We start from the raw sequence: 24999 nt of genomic DNA on the forward strand, positions 1-24999 counted from the left end.
TGTCAATGAGGGGGGCGGGCTGCTGCGGTCAGTGAGGCGGGGATCGGCTGCGGTCAGTGAGGAGGAAATGGGCTGCTGCTGTCCATGAGGCAGGGATGGGCTGCTGTGTCAGCGAGGGGGGAAGGGCGTACGTCAGTGAGGGGGGATGGGCTGCGGTCAGTGAGGCAGGGTGTGCTGCTGTCAGTGAGGAGATGGGCTGCTGCTGTCAGTGAGGTGGGGGTGGGCGGCTGTCAGTGAGAAGGAGATGGGCTGCTGCTGTCAGTGAGGTGAGGGTGGGCTGCTGCTGTCAGTGAGGCGGGGGTGTGCTGCTGTTAGTGAGGTGGGTGGGTTGCTGTCAGTGAGTCGGGGGTGGGCTGTTGCTGTCAATGAGGCAGGGGTGCGCTTCTGTCAGTGAGGCAGGGATGGGCTGCTGTCAGTGAGGAGGAGATGGGCTGCTGTTGTCAGTGAGGCGCGATGTACTGCTGTCAGTGAGGCGGGGATGTACTGCTGTCAGTGAGGCGGGATGTACTGCTGTCAGTGAGGCGGGGATGTACTGCTGTCAGTGAGGGGGGTGGGCTGCTGTTGTCAGTGAGGCGGGCATGCCCTGCTGTCAGTGAGGCGGGGATGCCCTGCTGTCAGTGAGGGGGGGATGCCCTGCTGTCAGTGAGGGGCGTGTTCTGCTGTTGTCAGTGAGACGGGGATGTACTGCTGTCAGTGAGGTGGGGATGGGCTGCTGCTGTCAGTGAGGTGGGGATGGGCTGCTGTTGTCAGTGAGGCGGGGATGTACTGCTGTCAGTGAGGTGGGGATGGGCTGCCGCTGTCAGTGAGGTGGGGATGGGCTGCTGCTGTCAGTGAGGTGGGGATGGGCCGCTGTCAGTGAGGAAGAGATGGACTGCTGCTGTCAGTTAGGCGGGGATTAGATGCGGTCAGTGAGGCGGGGATGAGATGCGGTCAGTGAGGCGGGAATGTGCTGCGATCAGTGAGGCGGGGATTAGATGTGGTCAGTGAGGCGGGAATGTGCTGCGGTCAGTGAGGTGGGGATTAGATGCGGTCAGTGAGGCGGGGATGAGATGCGGTCAGTGAGGTGGGGATTAGATGCGGTCAGTGAGGCGGGAATGTGCTGCGATCAGTGAGGCGGGGATTAGATGCGGTCAGTGAGGCGGGAATGTGCTGCGATCAGTGAGGCGGGGATTAGATGTGGTCAGTGAGGCGAGAATGTGCTGCTGTCAGTGAAGCGGGTATGGGCAGATGTCAGTGAGGTGAGGATGTGCTGCTGTCAGTGAGGTGGGGATTAGATGCGGCCAGTGAGGCGGGAATGTGCTGCTGTCAGTGAGGAAGAGATGGGCTTCTGCTGTCAGTGAGGCGGGGGTGGACTTCTGCTGTTGGTGAGGCGGTATGGGATGCTGTCAGTGAGGTGGGGATTAGATGCGGTCAGTGAGGCGGGGATGTGCTGCTGTCAGTGAGGCGGGGATGTGCCACTGTCAGTGAGGTGGGGATGGGCTGCTGCTGCCAGTGAGGCGGGGGTGGGCTGCTGCTGTCAGTGAGCTGGGGGTGTCCTGCTGTTAGTGAGTCAGGGGTGGTCTTCTGTCAGTGAGGAGGAGATGGGCGGCTGCTGTCAGTGAGGCGGGGGTGCGCTGCTGTCAGTGAGGGTGGGTGGGCTGCTGTCAGTGAGGCGGGGATGTGCTGCTGTCAGTGAGGGAGTTGGGCTGCTGTCAGTGAGGAGGAGATGGGCTGCTGCTCTCAGTGAGGAGGAGATGGGCTGCTGCTGTCAGTGAGGTGGGGATGTACTGTTGTCAGTGAGGCGGGGATGGGCTGCTGTCAGTGAGGCGGGGATGGGCTGCTGTCAGTGAGGCAGGGATTGGCTGCTGTCAGTGAGGAGGAGATGGGCTGCTGCTGTCAGTGAGGCGGGAATGTGCTGCTGTCAGTGAGGCGGGGGTGGACTGCAGTCAGTGAGGCAGGGATGGGCCACTGTCAGTGAGGAGGGGGTGGACTGTTGCTGTTAGTGAGGTGGGGATGGGCTGCTGTCAGTTAGGCGGGGATGGACTGCTGCTGTCAGTTAGGCGGGGATGGACTTCTGCTGCTGTTGGTGAGGCAGGGATGGGCCACTGTCAGTGAGGAGGGGATGGACTGCTGGGGTTGGGATCATTTTGTCTATTGCATTATGGTCGAAAGTCATTAGGTCGAATCCATTAGGTCGACATGCTAAAAGGTCGACATGACTCTAGGTCGACATGGGAAAAGGTCGACATGATTCTAGGTCGAAAGGTCATTAGTTCGACAGGTCATTAGTTCGACAAGGTCATTAGTTCGACATTGTCTATGTCGACATTCACAAGGTCGACATGGGGTTTTTCACTGTTTTTTTACCTGAATGTCAACACAGTCGACATGGACACAGTTTAAAGTGCACTGCATCCCCTCGCATCGCTCGCTGCGCTCGCGATGCGTCGGGCACGGTGCCTCGCTGCGCTCGGCACACTATTTTATTCTCCCACCACGCCCTAGTGGATGGTAGGGCATGAAATACCGCCTGTCGGCACATGTTGGCTCAAAAAACAGTGAAAAACTCCATGTCGACCTAGTGAATGTCGACATAGACAATGTCGAACTAATGACCTTGTCGAACTAATGACCTGTCGAACTAATGACCTTTTGAACTAGAATCATGTCGACCTTTTCCCATGTCGACCTAGAGTCATGTCGACCTTTTAGCATGTCGACCTAATGGATTCGACCTAATGACTGTCGACCATAATGCAGTAGACCAAATGACCGCATCCCGACTGCTGCTGTTGGTAAGGCGGGGATGGGCGGCTGTCAGTGAGGAGGGGGTGGACTGTTGCTGTTAGTGAGGTGGGGATGGGCTTCTGTCAGTTAGGCGGGGATGTACTGCTGCTGTCAGTTAGGCGGGGATGGGCTGCTGTCAGTGAGGTGGGGATTAGATGCAGTCAGTGAGGCGGGGAATGCGCTGCTGTCAGTGAGGCGGGGATGTGCCACTGTCAGTGAGGCGGGGGTGCGCTGCTGTCATTAAAGCGGGGATGGGCTGCTGCTGTCAGTGAGGCAGGGGTGGGCTGCTGCTGTCAGTGAGCTGGGGGTGTGCTGCTGTTAGTGAGTCAGGGGTGGTCTTCTGTTAGTGAGGAGGAGATGGGCGGCTGCTGTCAGTGAGGCGGGGGTGCGCTGCTGTCAGTGAGGCGGGGATGTGCCACTGTCAGTGAGGCGGGGGTGCGCTGCTGTCATTAAAGCGGGGATGGGCTGCTGCTGTCAGTGAGGCAGGGGTGGGCTGCTGCTGTCAGTGAGCTGGGGGTGTGCTGCTGTTAGTGAGTCAGGGGTGGTCTTCTGTCAGTGAGGAGGAGATGGGCGGCTGCTGTCAGTGAGGCGGGGGTCAGTGAGGGTGGGTGAGCTGCTGTCAGTGAGGCGGGGATGTGCTGCTGTCAGTGAGGTGGGCTGCTGTTGTCAGTGAGGCGGGGGTGCGCTGCTGTCAGTGAGGCGGGGGTGCGCTGCGGTCAGTGAGGGAGTTGGGCTGCTGTCAGTGAGGAGGAGATGGGTTGCTGCTGTCAGTGAGGTGGGGATGTACTGTTGTCAGTGAGGCAGGGATGGGCTGCTGTCAGTGAGGCAGGAATTGGCTGCTGTCAGTGAGGAGGAGATGGGCTGCTGCTGTCAGTGAGGCGGGAATGTGCTGCTGTCAGTGAGGCTGAGGTGGACTGCAGTCAGTGAGGCAGGGATGGGCCACTGTCAGTGAGGAGGGGGTGGACTGTTGCTGTTAGTGAGGTGGGGATGGACTGCTGCTGCTGTTGGTGAGGCAGGGATGGGCCAATGTCAGTGAGGAGGGGAAGGACTGCTGCTGTTGGTAAGGCGGGATGGGCTGCTGTCAGTGAGGAGGGGGTGGACTGTTGCTGTTAGTGAGGTGGGGATGGGCTTCTGTCAGTTAGGCGGGGATGGACTGCTGTCAGTGAGGAGGGGGTGGACTGTTGCTGTTAGTAAGGCGGGGATGGGCTTCTGTCAGTTAGGCGGGGATGGGCTTCTGTCAGTTAGGCGGGGATGGACTGCTGCTGTCAGTTAGGCGGGGATGGACTGCTGCTGTTAGTGAGGAGGGGATGGACTGCTGCTGTCAGTGAGGAGGGGATGGACTGCTGCTATTGGTAAGGCGGGTATGGGATGCTGTCAGTGAGGTGGGGATGTACTGTTGTTAGTGAGGCGGGGGTGGGCTGCTGCTGCTGTCAGTGAGGTGGGGATTGGCTGCTGTCAGTGAAGAGGAGATGGGCTGCTGCTGTCAGTGAGGTGGGGATTGGCTGCTGTCAGTGAGGAGGGGATGGGCTGCTGCTGTCAGTTAGGAGGGGATGGGCTGCTGTCAGTTAGGCGGGGATGGACTGCTGCTGTCAGTTAGGCGGGGATGGACTGCTGCTGTCAGTTAGGCGGGGATGGACTGCTGCTGTCAGTTAGGCGGGGATGGACTGCTGCTGTTGGTAAGGCGGGATGGGCCGCTGTCAGTGAGGCTGGGGTGGGCTGCTGTCAGTAAGGTGAGGATGTGCTGCTGTCAGTGAGGCAGGGATGTGCTGCTGTCAGTGAGGAGGGGATGTACTGCGGTCAGTGAGGAGGGGATGGACTGCTGCTGTTGGTGAGGCTGGGGTGGGCTGCTGTCAGTAAGGTGAGGATGGGCTGCTGTCAGTGAACCGGGCTAAATGCTGGATATGAATAGGACTGAACCTGTTTTATACTGGATACGACTGGACTGGGCTGGATATGAATAGGACCGGACTGGATACAACTGGACCAGGCTGGACATGAGCAGGACTGGACCGGAGATGAGCAGGAATGGATCGGACTGGATATGAATAGGACCGGACTGGATACAACTGGATCGGACTGGATATGAACAGGACTGAAAACTTTATACGACTGGACCGGGCTGGATGCAAGATAATAGCTAGGAGCTGCAGGATCACAGGAGGTTTGCATGGACCAGGGTAGGCAGTATGCCTCATACAGGAGCCTCAGACACTGAGCTGTGTAGCTTGAGGAACTGACACCATTGGAGTCGCAGGTCTCTCTATTTATACCTAGGTGATTGGATAGGTGATTGGATAGCTCATGGTCAGATGATTAGACCCTGTGATGTCAGCACTCCAGGCAGGCTTTAAAGTGGAGAGAGGCCTAGTAGGCCATAAAACACTGCAGCCTAACTCCTAACATGCACAGGGAATGCTGGCTTTCAGATCCAGACACCAAAGAGCTGATGGCAGAAGATAATCAAGTGCTGCACCAAGGTTGTACTAAATAATACTCACAGAGGAATTCAGTGAGAGTTCAAATGGAGGATGCTGAACCACTGCGAGCAGGGAGCTAAGGGGTTACAGCTGTCAGAACACTGGCCTAGAGTCTCTCAGGTGTCTAATCAGGGTATGCAGCAAAGATTGCAGACTACATGCTGATCTGAAATGCAACCACAGGATATACTGAGGTAAGCCAATAAACATTCAAGCCGTTGCGGGGTCTGCGGATCTGTTGTTATGGAATGGCTTCCATGGTGGATACAGGCGCGCACCAATAAGTAAACAGCTGACTCCCGCGCACTCAGACCCGGTGCACTCACCACCCAAAAAAAACCCCTGTGTTTCCGGACCCAGGCCCCCCTGACAGACCCGGGCTTGGGTAAACTGTTCCTGCTCCTCCCCCCCCCTCAGCCCTGCTGCTGTCAGTGAGGTGGGGGTGGGCTGCTGTTAGTGAGGTGGGGGTGGGCTGCTGTTAGTGAGGCGGGGGTGTGCTGCTGTCAGTGAGGTGAGGGTGTGCTGCTGTCAGTGAGGCGGGGTGGGCTGCTGTTAGTGAGGCGGGGTGGGCTGCTGTTAGTGAGGCGGGGTGGGCTGCTTTTAGTGAGACAGGGTTGGGCTGCTGTTAGTAAGGCGCGGGTGGGCTGCTGTTAGTAAAGCGGGGGTGGGCTGCTGTTAGTGGGTGGGTGTGCTGCTTTTAGTGAGATGCGGATGTGAGGGTTTTGGTGACAGTTGATAGTAACTGAGATGTGCAATCGATAAGAAAAAATGCATGGTCATCCATGTCCAATCATGTGAGTGGAATTTCTGTCATTGGGGCAGATGTATGAAGGGTCGTTATGGGGGAGAAGGGGTATCAGCACACGTTATGTGCACTGATACCGCTTCTCCCCCATGTATGAAGCAGCCAGCGTGCGGTACAGGACAGAAGCGCTATGTGCCCCTGTCCATATCGGCGCTGCTATCTAAATGATAGCAGGCCGAATGTATGAACGGTTTTTGGCTTCGCCAGCATCGGGCTGGCGAAGCCCTAGCTAAACAGCTGTCGATCAGTTACCTAGCTCCACACAGGTGCTGCAATCATACATTATCCATACCTCCCAGCATGCCCCTCTCCAGGAGGACACAATGCTCTGCTCCTGTGCTTCCCTGGTAATGTATGATCACCATCACCTGTGGGGAGCTGGGTAACTGATAAGAAAGGTGTCACCACAGGTGCTGACAATCATACATTACCAGGGAAGTCCAGGAACAGAGCATTGTGTCCTCCTGGAGAGGGGCATGCTGGGAGGTATGGATAATGTAGGATTGCCAGCACCTGTGGGGAGCTAGGTAACTGATAAGAAAGGTGTCACCACAGGTGATGGCAATCAAACATTACCAGGGAAGCCCAGGAACAGAGCATTGTGTCCTCCTGGAGAGGGGCATGCTGGGAGGTATGGATAATGTAGGATTGCCAGCACCTGTGGGGAGCTAGGTAACTGATAAGAAAGGTGTCACCACAGGTGATGGCAATCAAACATTACCAGGGAAGCCCAGGAACAGAGCATTGTGTCCTCCTGGAGAGGGGCATGCTGGGAGGTATGGATAATGTAGGATTGCCGGCACCTGTGGTGAGCTAGGTAACTGATAAGAAAGGTGTCACCACAGGTGCTGGCAATCATACATTACCAGGGAAGCCCAGGAGCAGAGCATTGTGTCCTCCTGGAGAGGGGCATGCTGGGAGGTATGGATAATGTAGGATTGCCAGCACCTGTGGGGAGCTAGGTAACTGATAAGAAAGGTGTCACCACAGGTGATGGCAATCATACATTACCAGGGAAGCCCAGGAACAGAGCATTGTGTCCTCCTGGAGAGGGGCATGCTGGGAGGTATGGATAATGTAGGATTGCCGGCACCTGTGGTGAGCTAGGTAACTGATAAGAAAGGTGTCACCACAGGTGCTGGCAATCATACATTACCAGGGAAGCCCAGGAACAGAGTATTGTGTCCTCCTGGAGAGGGGCATGCTGGGAGGTATGGATAATGTAGGATTGCCAGCACCTGTGGGGAGCTAGGTAACTGATAAGAAAGGTGTCACCACAGGTGCTGGCAATCATACATTACCAGGGAAGCCCAGGAACAGAGCATTGTGCCCTCCTGGAGAGGGGCATGCTGGGAGGTATGGATAATGTATGATTGCCAGCACCTGTGGGGAGCTAGGTAACTGATAAGAAAGGTGTCACCACAGGTGCTGGCAATCATACATTACCAGGGAAGTCGAGGAACAGAGCATTGTGTCCTCCTGGAGAGGGGCATGCTGGGAGGTATGGATAATGTATGATCACCATCACCTGTGGGGAGCTGGGTAACTGATAAGAAAGGTGTCACCACAGGTGATGGCAATCATACATTACCAGGGAAGCCCAGGAACAGAGCATGGTGTCCTCCTGGAGAGGGGCATGCTGGGAGGTATGGATAATGTATGATTGCCGGCATCTGTGGGGAGCTGGGTAACTGATAAGAAAGGTGTCACCACAGGTGATGGCAATCATACATTACCAGAGAAGCCAAGGAACAGAGCATTGTGTCCTCCTGGGGAGGGTCAGGTAGGCAGCCCTGCTATATAGTCTCCGGCCACAGCCTCCTGATGATGGTACTTGGCATAAACCCACCTTGAAAAATGTTTATTATAAGTTACACGGCCCTGGGATTTGTTGAAAGTCGGCAACCCTGGTCTAACTGAACAATGTTAAAATAATTATGTAAAATGTATAATGTGTAAGATTTTATGAACTAAAAATAAAATAAAGAAATACTGAATAAAAAAAATAAAAAAAAAACATATGTAGCATGTACTATGACATATAACACACACACACAGAGGAATAACCAGCAGCCTCTCTCATTTCTGTTGAACCCAGTCCTTATTACTATTCAGTCTGCCCCAATCAAAAATGGCCGCCGCGGCATCAATCTGCCGACTGTAGTAACGTACATACTCCGAGAACAAAAAAGAACGGCAAACAAAAACACTAGAGGGCGATGGAGAGAGCACAATCTGTCTCTACTTATTCTATGCACAGATAATACAGAATGGGCTGTGACGCCTGGGCGGCCATGTTACTGTAGTCCTAAAATACATTCATTTGTATTGCACTCTGTGTCGGGACGGCGGCCATTTTCCGTATGTTTCCAATACAAAGATTCCGGCTCCTTTATTTGTGCTGCACAGACGTAGGTGATGTATCCTACAATATTATATTATTATATCTAGGTGATGCATTATATGTGGTGTTATTATATAGGGGAGAGGGGACGGTACAGTGATATATGATGGGGATAACACAGGTCCCGGCACACGCTGATATGTGGTATTATTATATAGGGGAGAGGGGACGGTACAGCGATATATGATGGGGGATAACACAGCTCCCGGCACACACTGATATGTGGTGTTATTATATAGGGGAGAGGGGACGGTACAGCGATATATGATGGGGATAACACAGCTCCCGGCACACGCTGATATGTGGTATTATTATATAGGGGAGAGGGGACGGTACAGCGATATATGATGGGATAACACAGCTCCCGGCACACGCTGATATGTGGTATTATTATATAGAGGAGAGGGGACGGTACAGCGATATATGATGGGATAACACAGCTCCCGGCACACGCTGATATGTGGTGTTATTATATAGGGGAGAGGGGACGGTACAGTGATATATGATGGGATAACACAGCTCCCGGGACACGCTGATATGTGGTATTATTATATAGGGGAGAGGGGACGGTACAGCGATATATGATGGGGATAACACAGCTCCCGGCACACGCTGATATGTGGTGTTATTATATAGGGGAGAGGGGACGGTACAGTGATATATGATGGGATAACACAGCTCCCGGGACACGCTGATATGTGGTATTATTATATAGGGGAGAGGGGACGGTACAGCGATATATGATGGGGGATAACACAGCTCCCGGCACACGCTGATATGTGGTGTTATTATATAGGGGAGAGGGGACGGTACAGCGATATATGATGGGGATAACACAGCTCCCGGCACATGCTGATATGTGGTATTATTATATAGGGGAGAGGGGACGGTACAGCGATATATGATGGGGGATAACACAGCTCCCGGCACACGCTGATATGTGGTGGTATTATATAGGGGAGAGGGGACGGTACAGTGATATATGATGGGGATAACACAGCTCCCGGCACATGCTGATATGTGGTATTATTATATAGGGGAGAGGGGACGGTACAGCGATATATGATGGGGGATAACACAGCTCCCGGCACACGCTGATATGTGGTGTTATTATATAGGGGAGAGGGGACGGTACAGGGATATATGATGGGGGATAACACAGCTCCCGGCACACGCTGATATGTGGTATTATTATATAGGGGAGAGGGGACGGTACAGCGATATATGATGGGATAACACAGCTCCCGGCACACGCTGATATGTGGTATTATTATATAGGGGAGAGGGGACGGTACAGCGATATATGATGGGGATAACACAGCTCCCGGCACACGCTGATATGTGGTATTATTATGTAGGGGAGAGGGGACGGTGCAGTGATATATGATGGGGATAACACAGCTCCCGGCACACGCTGATATGTGGTGTTATTATATAGGGGAGAGGGGACGGTACAGTGATATATGATGGGGATAACACAGCTCCCGGCACACACTGATATGTGGTGTTATTATATAGGGGAGAGGGGACGGTACAGTGATATATGATGGGTATAACACAGCTCCCGGCACACGCTGATATGTGGTATTATTATATAGGGGAGAGGGGACGGTACAGTGATATATGATGGGGGATAACACAGCTCCCGGCACACGCTGATATGTGGTATTATTATATAGGGGAGAGGGGACGGTACAGGGATGTATGATGGGGATAACACAGCTCCCGGCACACGCTGATATGTGGTATTATTATATAGGGGAGAGGGGGCGGTACAGTGATATATGATGGGGATAACACAGCTCCCGGCACACGCTGATATGTGGTGTTATTATATAGGGGAGAGGGGACGGTACAGTGATATATGATGGGGGATAACACAGCTCCCGGCACACGCTGATATGTGGTATTATTATATAGGGGAGAGGGGACGGTACAGTGATATATGATGGGGATAACACAGCTCCCGGCACACGCTGATATGTGGTATTATTATATAGGGGAGAGGGGACGGTACAGCGATATATGATGGGATAACACAGCCCCCGGCACACGCTGATATGTGGTATTATTATATAGGGGAGAGGGGACGGTACAGTGATATATGATGGGGGATAACACAGCTCCCGGCACACGCTGATATGTGGTATTATTATATAGGGGAGAGGGGACGGTACAGCGATATATGATGGGGATAACACAGCTCCTGGCACACGCTGATATGTGGTATTATTATATAGGGGAGATGGGACGGTACAGCGATATATGATGGGGATAACACATCTCCCGGCACACGCTGCTATGTGGTGTTATTATATAGGGGAGAGGGGACGGTACAGCGATATATGATGGGGATAACACCGCTCCCGGCACACGCTGATATGTGGTATTATTATATAGGGAAGAGGGGATGGTACAGTGATATATGATGGGGATAACACAGCTCCCGGCACACGCTGATATGTGGTATTATTATATAGGTGAGAGGGGACGGTACAGTGATATATGATGGGATAACGCAGCTCCCGGCACACGCTGATATGTGGTATTATTATATAGGGGAGAGGGGATGGTACAGTGATATATGATGGGGATAACACCGCTCCCGGCACACGCTGATATGTGGTATTATTATATAGGGGAGAGGGGACGGTACAGCGATATATGATGGGGATAACACAGCTCCCGGCACACGCTGATATGTGATATTATTATATAGGTGAGAGGGGACGGTACAGTGATATATGATGGGGATAACACAGCTCCCGGCACACGCTGATATGTGGTATTATTATATAGGGGAGAGGGGACGGTACAGTGATATATGATGGGGGATAACACAGCTCCCGGCACACGCTGATATGTGGTATTATTATATAGGTGAGAGGGGACGGTACAGTGATATATGATGGGATAACGCAGCTCCCGGCACACGCTGATATGTGGTATTATTATATAGGGGAGAGGGGACGGTACAGCGATATATGATGGGGATAACACAGCTCCCGGCACAGGCTGATATGTGGTATTATTATATAGGGGAGAGGGGACGGTACAGCGATATATGATGGGGATAACACCGCTCCCGGCACACGCTGATATGTGGTGTTATTATATAGGGGAGAGGGGACGGTACAGCGATATATGATGGGGATAACACAGCTCCCGGCACACGCTGATATGTGGTATTATTATATAGGGGAGAGGGGACGGTACAGTGATATATGATGGGGATAACACAGCTCCCGGCACACGCTGATATGTGATATTATTATATAGGGGAGAGGGGACGGTACAGCGATATATGATGGGGATAACACAGCTCCCGGCACACGCTGATATGTGGTGTTATTATATAGGGGAGAGGGGACGGTACAGCGATATATGATGGGGATAACACAGCTCCCGGCACACGCTGATATGTGGTATTATTATATAGGGGAGAGGGGACGGTACAGTGATATATGATGGGGGATAACACAGCTCCCGGCACACGCTGATATGTGATATTATTATATAGGGGAGAGGGGACGGTACAGCGATATATGATGGGGATAACACAGCTCCCGGCACACGCTGATATGTGGTGTTATTATATAGGGGAGAGGGGACGGTACAGTGATATATGATGGGGATAACGCAGCTCCCGGCACACGCTGATATGTGGTATTATTATATAGGGGAGAGGGGACGGTACAGTGATATATGATGGGGATAACACAGCTCCCGGCACACGCTGATATGTGATATTATTATATAGGGGAGAGGGGACGGTACAGTGATATATGATGGGGGATAACACAGCTCACGGCACACGCTGATATGTGGTATTATTATATAGGGGAGAGGGGACGGTACAGCGATATATGATGGGGGATAACGCAGCTCCCGGCACACGCTGATATGTGGTATTATTATATAGGGGAGAGGGGACGGTACAGTGATATATGATGGGGATAACACCGCTCCCGGCACACGCTGATATGTGGTGTTATTATATAGGGGAGAGGGGACGGTACAGCGATATATGATGGGGATAACACAGCTCCCGGCACACGCTGATATGTGGTGTTATTATATAGGGGAGAGGGGACGGTACAGCGATATATGATGGGGATAACACAGCTCCCTGCACACGCTGATATGTGGTATTATTATATAGGGGAGAGGGGACGGTACAGCGATATATGATGGGATAACACAGCTCCCGGCACACGCTGATATGTGGTATTATTATATAGGGGAGAGGGGACGGTACAGTGATATATGATGGGATAACACAGCTCCCGGCACACGCTGATATGTGGTATTATTATAAAGGGGAGAGGGGACGGTTCAGCGATATATGATGGGGATAACACCGCTCCCGGCACACGCTGATATGTGGTATTATTATATAGGGGAGAGGGGACGGTACAGCGATATATGATGGGGATAACACAGCTCCTGGCACACGCTGATATGTGGTATTATTATATAGGGGAGAGGGGACGGTACAGCGATATATGATGGGGATAACACAGCTCCCGGCACACGCTGATATGTGGTGTTATTATATAGGGGAGAGGGGACGGTACAGCGATATATGATGGGATAACACAGCTCCCGGCACACGCTGATATGTGGTGTTATTATATAGGGGAGAGGGGACGGTACAGCGATATATGATGGGGGATAACGCAGCCCCCGGCACACGCTGATATGTGGTATTATTATATAGGGGAGAGGGGACGGTACAGCGATATATGATGGGGATAACACAGCTCCCGACACACGCTGATATGTGGTATTATTATATAGGGGAGAGGGGACGGTACAGCGATATATGATGGGGGATAACACAGCTCCCGGCACACGCTGATATGTGGTATTATTATATAGGGGAGAGGGGACGGTACAGTGATATATGATGGGGGATAACACAGCTCCCGGCACACGCTGATATGTGGTGTTATTATATAGGGGAGAGGGGACGGTACAGTGATATATGATGGGGGATAACACAGCTCCCGGCACACGCTGATATGTGGTGTTATTATATAGGGGAGAGGGGACGGTACAGTGATATATGATGGGGGATAACACAGCTCCCGGCACACGCTGATATGTGGTATTATCATATAGGGGAGAGGGGACGGTACAGCGATATATGATGGGGGATAACACAGCTCCCGGCACATGCTGATATGTGGTATTATTATATAGGGGAGAGGGGATGGTACAGTGATATATAATGGGGATAACACAGCTCCCGGCACACGCTGATATGTGGTATTATTATATAGGGGAGAGGGGACGTACAGTGATATATGATGGGGGATAACACAGCTCCCGGCACACGCTAATATGTGGTATTATTATATAGGGGAGAGGGGACGGTACAGTGATATATGATGGGGATAACGCAGCTCCCGGCACACGCTGATATGTGGTGTTATTATATAGGGGAGAGGGGACGGTACAGCGATATATGATGGGGGATAACGCAGCTCCCGGCACACGCTGATATGTGGTATTATTATATAGGGGAGAGGGGGCGGTACAGTGATATATGATGGGGATAACACAGCTCCTGGCACACACTGATATGTGGTGTTATTATATAGGGGAGAGGGGACGGTACAGTGATATATGATGGGGATAACGCAGCTCCCGGCACACGCTGATATGTGGTGTTATTACATAGGGGAGAGGGGACGGTACAGCGATATATGATGGGGATAACACAGCTCCCGGCACACACTGATATGTGGTGTTATTATATAGGGGAGAGGGGACGGTACAGTGATATATGATGGGGATAACACAGCTCCCGGCACACACTGATATGTGGTGTTATTATATAGGGGAGAGGGGACGGTACAGCGATATATGATGGGGGATAACGCAGCTCCCGGCACACGCTGATATGTGGTATTATTATATAGGGGAGAGGGGACGGTACAGCGATATATGATGGGGATAACGCAGCTCCCGGCACACGCTGATATGTGGTATTATTATATAGGGGAGAGGGGACGGTACAGCGATATATGATGGGGATAACGCAGCTCCCGGCACACGCTGATATGTGGTGTTATTACATAGGGGAGAGGGGACGGTACAGCGATATATGATGGGATAACGCAGCTCCCGGCAAACGCTGATATGTGGTATTATTATATAGGGGAGAGGGGACGGTACAGTGATATATGATGGGGATAACGCAGCTCCCGGCACACGCTGATATGTGGTATTATTATATAGGGGAGAGGCGACGGTACAGCGATATATGATGGGGATAACACAGCTCCCGGCACACGCTGATATGTGGTGTTATTATATAGGGGAGAGGGGACGGTACAGTGATATATGGTGGGATAACGCAGCTCCCGGCACACGCTGATATGTGGTATTATTATATAGGGGAGAGGGGACGGTACAGTGATATATGATGGGGATAACACAGCTCCCGGCACACGCTGATATGTGGTATTATTATATAGGGGGAGAGGGGACGGTACAGTGATATATGATGGGAAAACACCGCTCCCGGCACACACTGATATGTGGTGTTATTATATAGGGGAGAGGGGACGGTACAGCGATATATGATGGGGGATAACACAGCTCCCGGCACACGCTGATATGTGGTATTATTATATAGGGGAGAGGGGACGGTACAGCGATATATGATGGGGATAACACAGCTCCCGGCACACGCTGATATGTGGTATTATTATATAGAGGAGAGGGGACGGTACAGCGATATATGATGGGGATAACACAGCTCCCGGCACACGCTGCTATGTGGTATTATTATATAGGGGAGAGGGGGACGGTACAGTGATGTATGATGGGATAACACAGCTCCCGGCACAGGCTGATATGTGGTATTATTATATAGGGGAGAGGGGACAGTACAGTGATATATGATGGGGGATAACACAGATCCCGGCACACGCTGATATGTGGTATTATTATATAGGGGAGAGGGGACAGTACAGCGATATATGATGGGGATAACATAGCTCCCGGCACACGCTGATATGTGGTGTTATTATATAGGCGAGAGGGGACGGTACAGTGATATATGGTGGGGATAACACAGCTCCCGGCACTCGCTGATATGTGGTATTATTATATAGGGGAGAGGGGACGGTACAGTGATATATGATGGGGATAACACAGCTCCCGGCACACGCTGATATGTGGTATTATTATATAGGGGAGAGGGGACGGTACAGCGATATATGATGGGGGATAACACAGCTCCCGGTACACGCTGATATGTGGTGTTATTATATAGGGGAGAGGGGACGGTACAGTGATATATGATGGGGATAACACCGCTCCCGGCACACGCTGATATGTGGTATTATTATATAGGGGAGAGGAGACGGTACAGTGATATATGATGGGGGATAACACAGATCCCGGCACACGCTGATTTGTGGTATTATTATATAGGGGAGAGGGGACGGTGCAGTGATATATGATGGGGGATAACACAGATCCCGGCACACGCTGATATGTGGTATTATTATATAGGGGAGAGGGGACGGTACAGCGATATATGATGGGGATAACATAGCTCCCGGCACACGCTGATATGTGGTATTATTATATAGGGGAGAGGGGACGGTACAGTGATATATGATGGGGGATAACACAGATCCCTACACACGCTGAAATGTGGTATTATTATATAGGGGAGAGGGGACGGTACAGCGATATATGATGGGGATAACACAGCTCCCGGCACACGCTGATATGTGGTATTATTATATAGGGGAGAGGGGACGGTACAGTGATATATGATGGGGGATAACACAGCTCCAGGCACACGCTGATATGTGGTATTATTATATAGGGGAGAGGGGACGGTACAGTGATATATGATGGGATAACACAGCTCCCGGCACACGCTGATATGTGGTGTTGTTATATAGGAGGGGAGAGGGGACGGTACAGCGATATATGATGGGGGATAACACAGCTCCCGGCACACGCTGATATGTGGTATTATTATATAGGGGAGAGGGGACAGTACAGCGATATATGATGGGGGATAACACAGCTCCCGGCACACGCTGATATGTGGTATTATTATATAGGGGAGAGGGGACAGTACAGCGATATATGATGGGGATAACACCGCTCCCGGCAGATGCTGATATGTGGTGTTATTATATAGGGGAGAGAGGATAATACAGTGATATATGATGGGATAACACAGCTCCCGGCACACGCTGATATGTGGTGTTATTATATAGGGGAGAGGGGACGGTACAGCGATATATGATGGGGATAACACAGCTCCCGACACACGCTGATATGTGGTATTATTATATAGGGGAGAGGGGACGGTACAGCGATATATGATGGGGATAACACAGCTCCCGGCACACGCTGATATGTGGTATTATTATATAGGGAAGAGGGGACGGTACAGCGATATATGATGGGGATAACACAGCTCCCGGCACACGCTGATATGTGGTATTATTATATAGGGGAGAGGGGACGGTACAGCGATATATGATGGGGATAACACAGCTCCCGGCACACGCTGATATGTGGTATTATTATATAGGGGAGAGGGGACAGTACAGCGATATATGATGGGGGATAACACAGCTCCCGGCACACGCTGATATGTGGTATTATTATATAGGGGAGAGGGGACAGTACAGCGATATATGATGGGGATAACACAGCTCCCGGCAGATGCTGATATGTGGTGTTATTATATAGGGGAGAGAGGATAATACAGTGATATATGATGGGATAACACAGCTCCCGGCACACGCTGATATGTGGTGTTATTATATAGGGGAGAGGGGACGGTACAGTGATATATGATGGGGGATAACACAGCTCCCGGCACACGCTGATATGTGGTATTATTATATAGGGAGAGGGGACGGTACAGTGATATATGATGGGGATAACACATATGATGGGGATAACACAGCTCCCGGCACATGCTGATATGTGGTGTTATTATATAGGGGAGAGGGGACGGTACAGCGATATATGATGGGGATAACACAGCTCCCGACACACGCTGATATGTGGTATTATTATATAGGGGAGAGGGGACGGTACAGCGCTATATGATGGGGATAACACAGATCCCGGCACACGCTGATATGTGGTATTATTATATAGGGGAGAGGGGACAGTACAGCGATATATGATGGGGATAACACAGATCCCGGCACACGCTGATATGTGGTGTTATTATATAGGGGAGAGGGGGCGGTACAGCGATATATGATGGGGATAACGCAGCTCCCGGCACACGCTGATATGTGGTATTATTATATAGGGGAGAGGGGAAGGTACAGCGATATATGATGGGGATAACGCAGCTCCCGGCACACGCTGATATGTGGTATTATTATATAGGGGAGAGGGGACGGTACAGTGATATATGATGGGGATAACACAGCTCCCGGCACACGCTGATATGTGGTATTATTATATAGGGGAGAGGGGACGGTACAGTGATATATGATAGGGATAACACCGCTCCCGGCACACGCTGATATGTGGTATTATTATATAGGGGAGAGGGGACGGTACAGCGATATATGATGGGGGATAACACAGCTCCGGGTACACGCTGATATGTGGTATTATTATATAGGGGAGAGGGGGGCGGTACAGTGATATATGATGGGGGATAACACAGCTCCCGGCACACGCTGATATGTGGTATTATTATATAGGGTAGAGGGGGCGGTACAGTGATATATGATGGGGATATTACAGCTCCCGGCACACGCTGATATGTGGTATTATTATATAGGGGAGAGGGGACGGTACAGTGATATATGATGGGGATAACACAGCTCCCGGCACACGCTGATATGTGGTATTATTATATAGGGGAGAGGGGACGGTACAGCGATATATGATGGGGATAACACAGCTCCCGGCACACGCTGATATGTGGTGTTATTATATAGGGGAGAGGGGACGGTACAGTGATATATGATGGGGATAACACAGCTCCCGGCACACGCTGATATGTGGTATTATCATATAGGGGAGAGGGGACGGTACAGTGATATATGATGGGGGATAACACCGCTCCCGGCGCACGCTGATATGTGGTATTATTATATAGGGGAGAGGGGACGGTACAGTGATATATGATGGGGATAACGCAGCTCCCGGCACACGCTGATATGTGGTATTATTATATAGGGGAGAGGGGACGGTACAGCGATATATGATGGGGATAACACCGCTCCCGGCACACGCTGATATGTGGTGTTATTATATAGGGCAGAGGGGACGGTACAGTGATATATGATGGGGGATAACACAGCTCCCGGTACACGCTGATATGTGGTATTATTATATAGGGTAGAGGGGGCGGTACAGCGATATATGATGGGGATAACACCGCTCCCGGCACACGCTGATATGTGGTGTTATTATATAGGGCAGAGGGGACGGTACAGCGATATATGATGGGGATAACACAGCTCCCGGCAGACGCTGATATGTGGTGTTATTATATAGGGGAGAGGGGACGGTACAGCGATATATGATGGGATAACACAGCTCCCGGCACACACTGATATGTGGTGTTATTATATAGGGGAGAGGGGACGGTACAGTGATATATGATGGGGATAACACAGCTCCCGGCACACGCTGATATGTGGTATTATTATATAGGGGAGAGGGGACGGTACAGCGATATATGATGGGGATAACACAGCTCCCGGCACACGCTGATATGTGGTGTTATTATATAGGGGAGAGGGGACGGTACAGCGATATATGATGGGGGATAACACAGCTCCCGGCACACGCTGATATGTGGTATTATTATATAGGGGAGAGGGGACGGTACAGAGATATATGATGGGGATAACACAGCTCCCGGCACACGCTGATATGTGGTATTATTATATAGGGGAGAGGGGACGGTACAGAGATATATGATGGGGGATAACACAGCTCCCGGCACACGCTGATATGTGGTGTTATTATATAGGGGAGAGGGGACGGTACAGCGATATATGATGGGATAACACAGCTCCCGGCACACGCTGATATGTGGTATTATTATATAGGGGAGAGGGGACGGTACAGTGATATATGATGGGGGGTAACACAGCTCCCGGCACATGCTGATATGTGGTGTTATTATATAGGGGAGAGGGGACGGTACAGCGATATATGATGGGATAACGCAGCTCCCGGCAAACGCTGATATGTGGTATTATTATATAGGGGAGAGGGGACGGTACAGTGATATATGATGGGGATAACGCAGCTCCCGGCACACGCTGATATGTGGTATTATTATATAGGGGAGAGGCGACGGTACAGCGATATATGATGGGGATAACACAGCTCCCGGCACACGCTGATATGTGGTGTTATTATATAGGGGAGAGGGGACGGTACAGTGATATATGGTGGGATAACGCAGCTCCCGGCACACGCTGATATGTGGTATTATTATATAGGGGAGAGGGGACGGTACAGTGATATATGATGGGGATAACACAGCTCCCGGCACACGCTGATATGTGGTATTATTATATAGGGGGAGAGGGGACGGTACAGTGATATATGATGGGAAAACACCGCTCCCGGCACACGCTGATATGTGGTATTATTATATAGGGGAGAGGGGACGGTACAGCGATATATGATGGGGGATAACACAGCTCCCGGCACACGCTGATATGTGGTATTATTATATAGGGGAGAGGGGACGGTACAGTGATATATGATGGGATAACACAGCTCCCGGCACACGCTGATATGTGGTATTATTATATAGGGGAGAGGGGACGGTACAGCGATATATGATGGGGGATAACACAGCTCCCGGCACACGCTGATATGTGGTATTATTATATAGGGGAGAGGGGACGGTACAGTGATATATGATGGGGATAACGCAGCTCCCGGCACACGCTGATATGTGGTATTATTATATAGGGGAGAGGGGACGGTACAGTGATATATGATGGGGATAACACAGCTCCCGACACAGGCTGATATGTGGTGTTAGTATATAGGGGAGAGGGGACGGTACAGTGATATATGATGGGGGATAACACAGCTCCCGGCACACGCTGATATGTGGTATTATTATATAGGGGAGAGGGGACGGTACAGCGATATATCATGGGGGATAACACAGCTCCCGGCACACGCTGATATGTGGTGTTATTATATAGGGGAGAGGGGACAGTACAGCGATATATGATGGGGGATAACACAGCTCCCAGCACACGCTGATATGTGGTATTATATATAGGGGAGAGGGGACGGTACAGCGATATATGATGGGGATAACACAGCTCCCGGCACACGCTGATATGTGGTATTATTATATAGGGGAGAGGGGACGGTACAGTGATATATGATGGGGATAACACAGCTCCCGGCACACGCTGATATGTGGTATTATTATATAGGGGAGAGGGGACGGTACAGCGATATATGATGGGGATAACACCGCTCCCGGCACACGCTGATATGTGGTATTATTATATAGGGGAGAGGGGACGGTACAGCGATATATGATGGGGATAACACAGCTCCCGGCACACGCTGATATGTGGTATTATTATATAGGGGAGAGGGGACGGTACAGTGTTATATGATGGGGGATAACGCAGCTCCCGGCACACGCTGATATGTGGTGTTATTATATAGGGGAGAGGGGACGGTACAGTGATATATGATGGGGATAACGCAGCTCCCGGCACACGCTGATATGTGGTATTATTATATAGGGGAGAGGGGACGGTACAGCGATATATGATGGGATAACACAGCTCCCGGCACACGCTGATATGTGGTATTACTATAGAGGGGACGGTACAGCGATATATGATGGGGATAACACAGCTCCCGGCACACGCTGATATGTGGTATTATTATATAGGGGAGAGGGGACGGTACAGTGATATATGATGGGGATAACACAGCTCCCGGCACACGCTGATATGTGGTATTATTATTATATAGGGGAGAGGGGACGGTACAGTGATATATGATGGGGATAACACAGCTCCCGGCACACGCTGATATGTGGTATTATTATATAGGGGAGAGGGGACGGTACAGCGATATATGATGGGGGATAACACAGCTCCCGGTACACGCTGATATGTGGTGTTATTATATAGGGGAGAGGGGACGGTACAGTGATATATGATGGGGATAACACCGCTCCCGGCACACGCTGATATGTGGTATTATTATATAGGGGAGAGGAGACGGTACAGTGATATATGATGGGGGATAACACAGATCCCGGCACACGCTGATATGTGGTATTATTATATAGGGGAGAGGGGACGGTACAGTGATATATGATGGGGGATAACACAGATCCCGGCACACGCTGATATGTGGTATTATTATATAGGGGAGAGGGGACGGTACAGCGATATATGATGGGGATAACATAGCTCCCGGCACACGCTGATATGTGGTATTATTATATAGGGGAGAGGGGACGGTACAGTGATATATGATGGGGGATAACACAGATCCCTACACACGCTGATATGTGGTATTATTATATAGGGGAGAGGGGACGGTACAGCGATATATGATGGGGATAACACAGCTCCCGGCACACGCTGATATGTGGTATTATTATATAGGGGAGAGGGGACGGTACAGTGATATATGATGGGGGATAACACAGCTCCAGGCACACGCTGATATGTGATATTATTATATAGGGGAGAGGGGACGGTACAGTGATATATGATGGGATAATACAGCTCCCGGCACACGCTGATATGTGGTGTTGTTATATAGGAGGGGAGAGGGGACGGTACAGCGATATATGATGGGGGATAACACAGCTCCCGGCACACGCTGATATGTGGTATTATTATATAGGGGAGAGGGGACAGTACAGCGATATATGATGGGGGATAACACAGCTCCCGGCACACGCTGATATGTGGTATTATTATATAGGGGAGAGGGGACAGTACAGCGATATATGATGGGGATAACACCGCTCCCGGCAGATGCTGATATGTGGTGTTATTATATAGGGGAGAGAGGATAATACAGTGATATATGATGGGATAACACAGCTCCCGGCACACGCTGATATGTGGTGTTATTATATAGGGGAGAGGGGACGGTACAGTGATATATGATGGGGGATAACACAGCTCCCGGCACACGCTGATATGTGGTATTATTATATAGGGAGAGGGGACGGTACAGTGATATATGATGGGGATAACACATATGATGGGGATAACACAGCTCCCGGCACATGCTGATATGTGGTGTTATTATATAGGGGAGAGGGGACGGTACAGCGATATATGATGGGGATAACACAGCTCCCGACACACGCTGATATGTGGTATTATTATATAGGGGAGAGGGGACGGTACAGCGATATATGATGGGGATAACACAGCTCCCGGCACACGCTGATATGTGGTATTATTATATAGGGGAGAGGGGACGGTACAGCGATATATGATGGGGATAACACAGCTCCCGGCACACGCTGATATGTGGTATTATTATATAGGGGAGAGGGGACAGTACAGCGATATATGATGGGGGATAACACAGCTCCCGGCACACGCTGATATGTGGTGTTATTATATAGGGGAGAGGGGACGGTACAGTGATATATGATGGGATAACACAGCTCCCGGCACACGCTGATATGTGGTGTTATTATATAGGGGAGAGGGGACGGTACAGTGATATATGATGGGGGATAACACAGCTCCCGGCACACGCTGATATGTGGTATTATTATATAGGGAGAGGGGACGGTACAGTGATATATGATGGGGATAACACATATGATGGGGATAACACAGCTCCCGGCACATGCTGATATGTGGTGTTATTATATAGGGGAGAGGGGACGGTACAGCGATATATGATGGGGATAACACAGCTCCCGACACACGCTGATATGTGGTATTATTATATAGGGGAGAGGGGACGGTACAGCGCTATATGATGGGGATAACACAGATCCCGGCACACGCTGATATGTGGTATTATTATATAGGGGAGAGGGGACAGTACAGCGATATATGATGGGGATAACACAGATCCCGGCACACGCTGATATGTGGTGTTATTATATAGGGGAGAGGGGGCGGTACAGCGATATATGATGGGGATAACGCAGCTCCCGGCACACGCTGATATGTGGTATTATTATATAGGGGAGAGGGGAAGGTACAGCGATATATGATGGGGATAACGCAGCTCCCGGCACACGCTGATATGTGGTATTATTATATAGGGGAGAGGGGACGGTACAGTGATATATGATGGGGATAACACAGCTCCCGGCACACGCTGATATGTGGTATTATTATATAGGTGAGAGGGGACGGTACAGTGATATATGATAGGGATAACACAGCTCCCGGCACACGCTGATATGTGGTATTATTATATAGGGGAGAGGGGACGGTACAGCGATATATGATGGGGGATAACACAGCTCCGGGTACACGCTGATATGTGGTATTATTATATAGGGGAGAGGGGGGCGGTACAGTGATATATGATGGGGGATAACACAGCTCCCGGCACACGCTGATATGTGGTATTATTATATAGGGTAGAGGGGGCGGTACAGTGATATATGATGGGGATATTACAGCTCCCGGCACACGCTGATATGTGGTATTATTATATAGGGGAGAGGGGACGGTACAGTGATATATGATGGGGATAACACAGCTCCCGGCACACGCTGATATGTGGTATTATTATATAGGGGAGAGGGGACGGTACAGCGATATATGATGGGGATAACACAGCTCCCGGCACACGCTGATATGTGGTGTTATTATATAGGGGAGAGGGGACGGTACAGTGATATATGATGGGGATAACACAGCTCCCGGCACACGCTGATATGTGGTATTATCATATAGGGGAGAGGGGACGGTACAGTGATATATGATGGGGGATAACACCGCTCCCGGCGCACGCTGATATGTGGTATTATTATATAGGGGAGAGGGGACGGTACAGTGATATATGATGGGGATAACGCAGCTCCCGGCACACGCTGATATGTGGTATTATTATATAGGGGAGAGGGGACGGTACAGCGATATATGATGGGGATAACACCGCTCCCGGCACACGCTGATATGTGGTGTTATTATATAGGGCAGAGGGGACGGTACAGTGATATATGATGGGGGATAACACAGCTCCCGGTACACGCTGATATGTGGTATTATTATATAGGGTAGAGGGGGCGGTACAGCGATATATGATGGGGATAACACCGCTCCCGGCACACGCTGATATGTGGTGTTATTATATAGGGCAGAGGGGACGGTACAGCGATATATGATGGGGATAACACAGCTCCCGGCACACGCTGATATGTGGTGTTATTATATAGGGGAGAGGGGACGGTACAGCGATATATGATGGGATAACACAGCTCCCGGCACACACTGATATGTGGTGTTATTATATAGGGGAGAGGGGACGGTACAGTGATATATGATGGGGATAACACAGCTCCCGGCACACGCTGATAT

The 24999-nt window shown here is 50.7% G+C and overlaps 1 protein-coding gene across 3 annotated transcripts in view; it reads left to right on the forward strand.

Annotated features, from left to right (window-relative positions):
- Positions 1-5161: 5161 nt before the first annotated feature.
- LOC146009876 (uncharacterized) overlaps positions 5162-24999 on the forward strand; it is a 32321-nt gene continuing 12483 nt past the window's right edge. The window contains exon 1 of one of the 3 annotated variants that reach the window (XM_083150455.1): positions 5162-5437. Coding sequence is in view for 1 of the 3 variants with exons in the window: in XM_083150453.1 (XP_083006579.1) it covers positions 8412-8463 (52 nt within the window). In the remaining 2 variants the exon portion in view is untranslated. Of the gene's footprint in view, positions 5438-8388; positions 8464-24999 lie in introns of those variants that run through there. The other 2 variants (XM_083150453.1, XM_083150454.1) reach the window with 2 other exon arrangements.

Source organism: Crinia signifera, chromosome 6 (assembly GCF_055691185.1).
Source record: "Crinia signifera chromosome 6, ASM5569118v1, whole genome shotgun sequence".
Taxonomy (NCBI): Eukaryota; Metazoa; Chordata; class Amphibia; order Anura; family Myobatrachidae; genus Crinia; species Crinia signifera.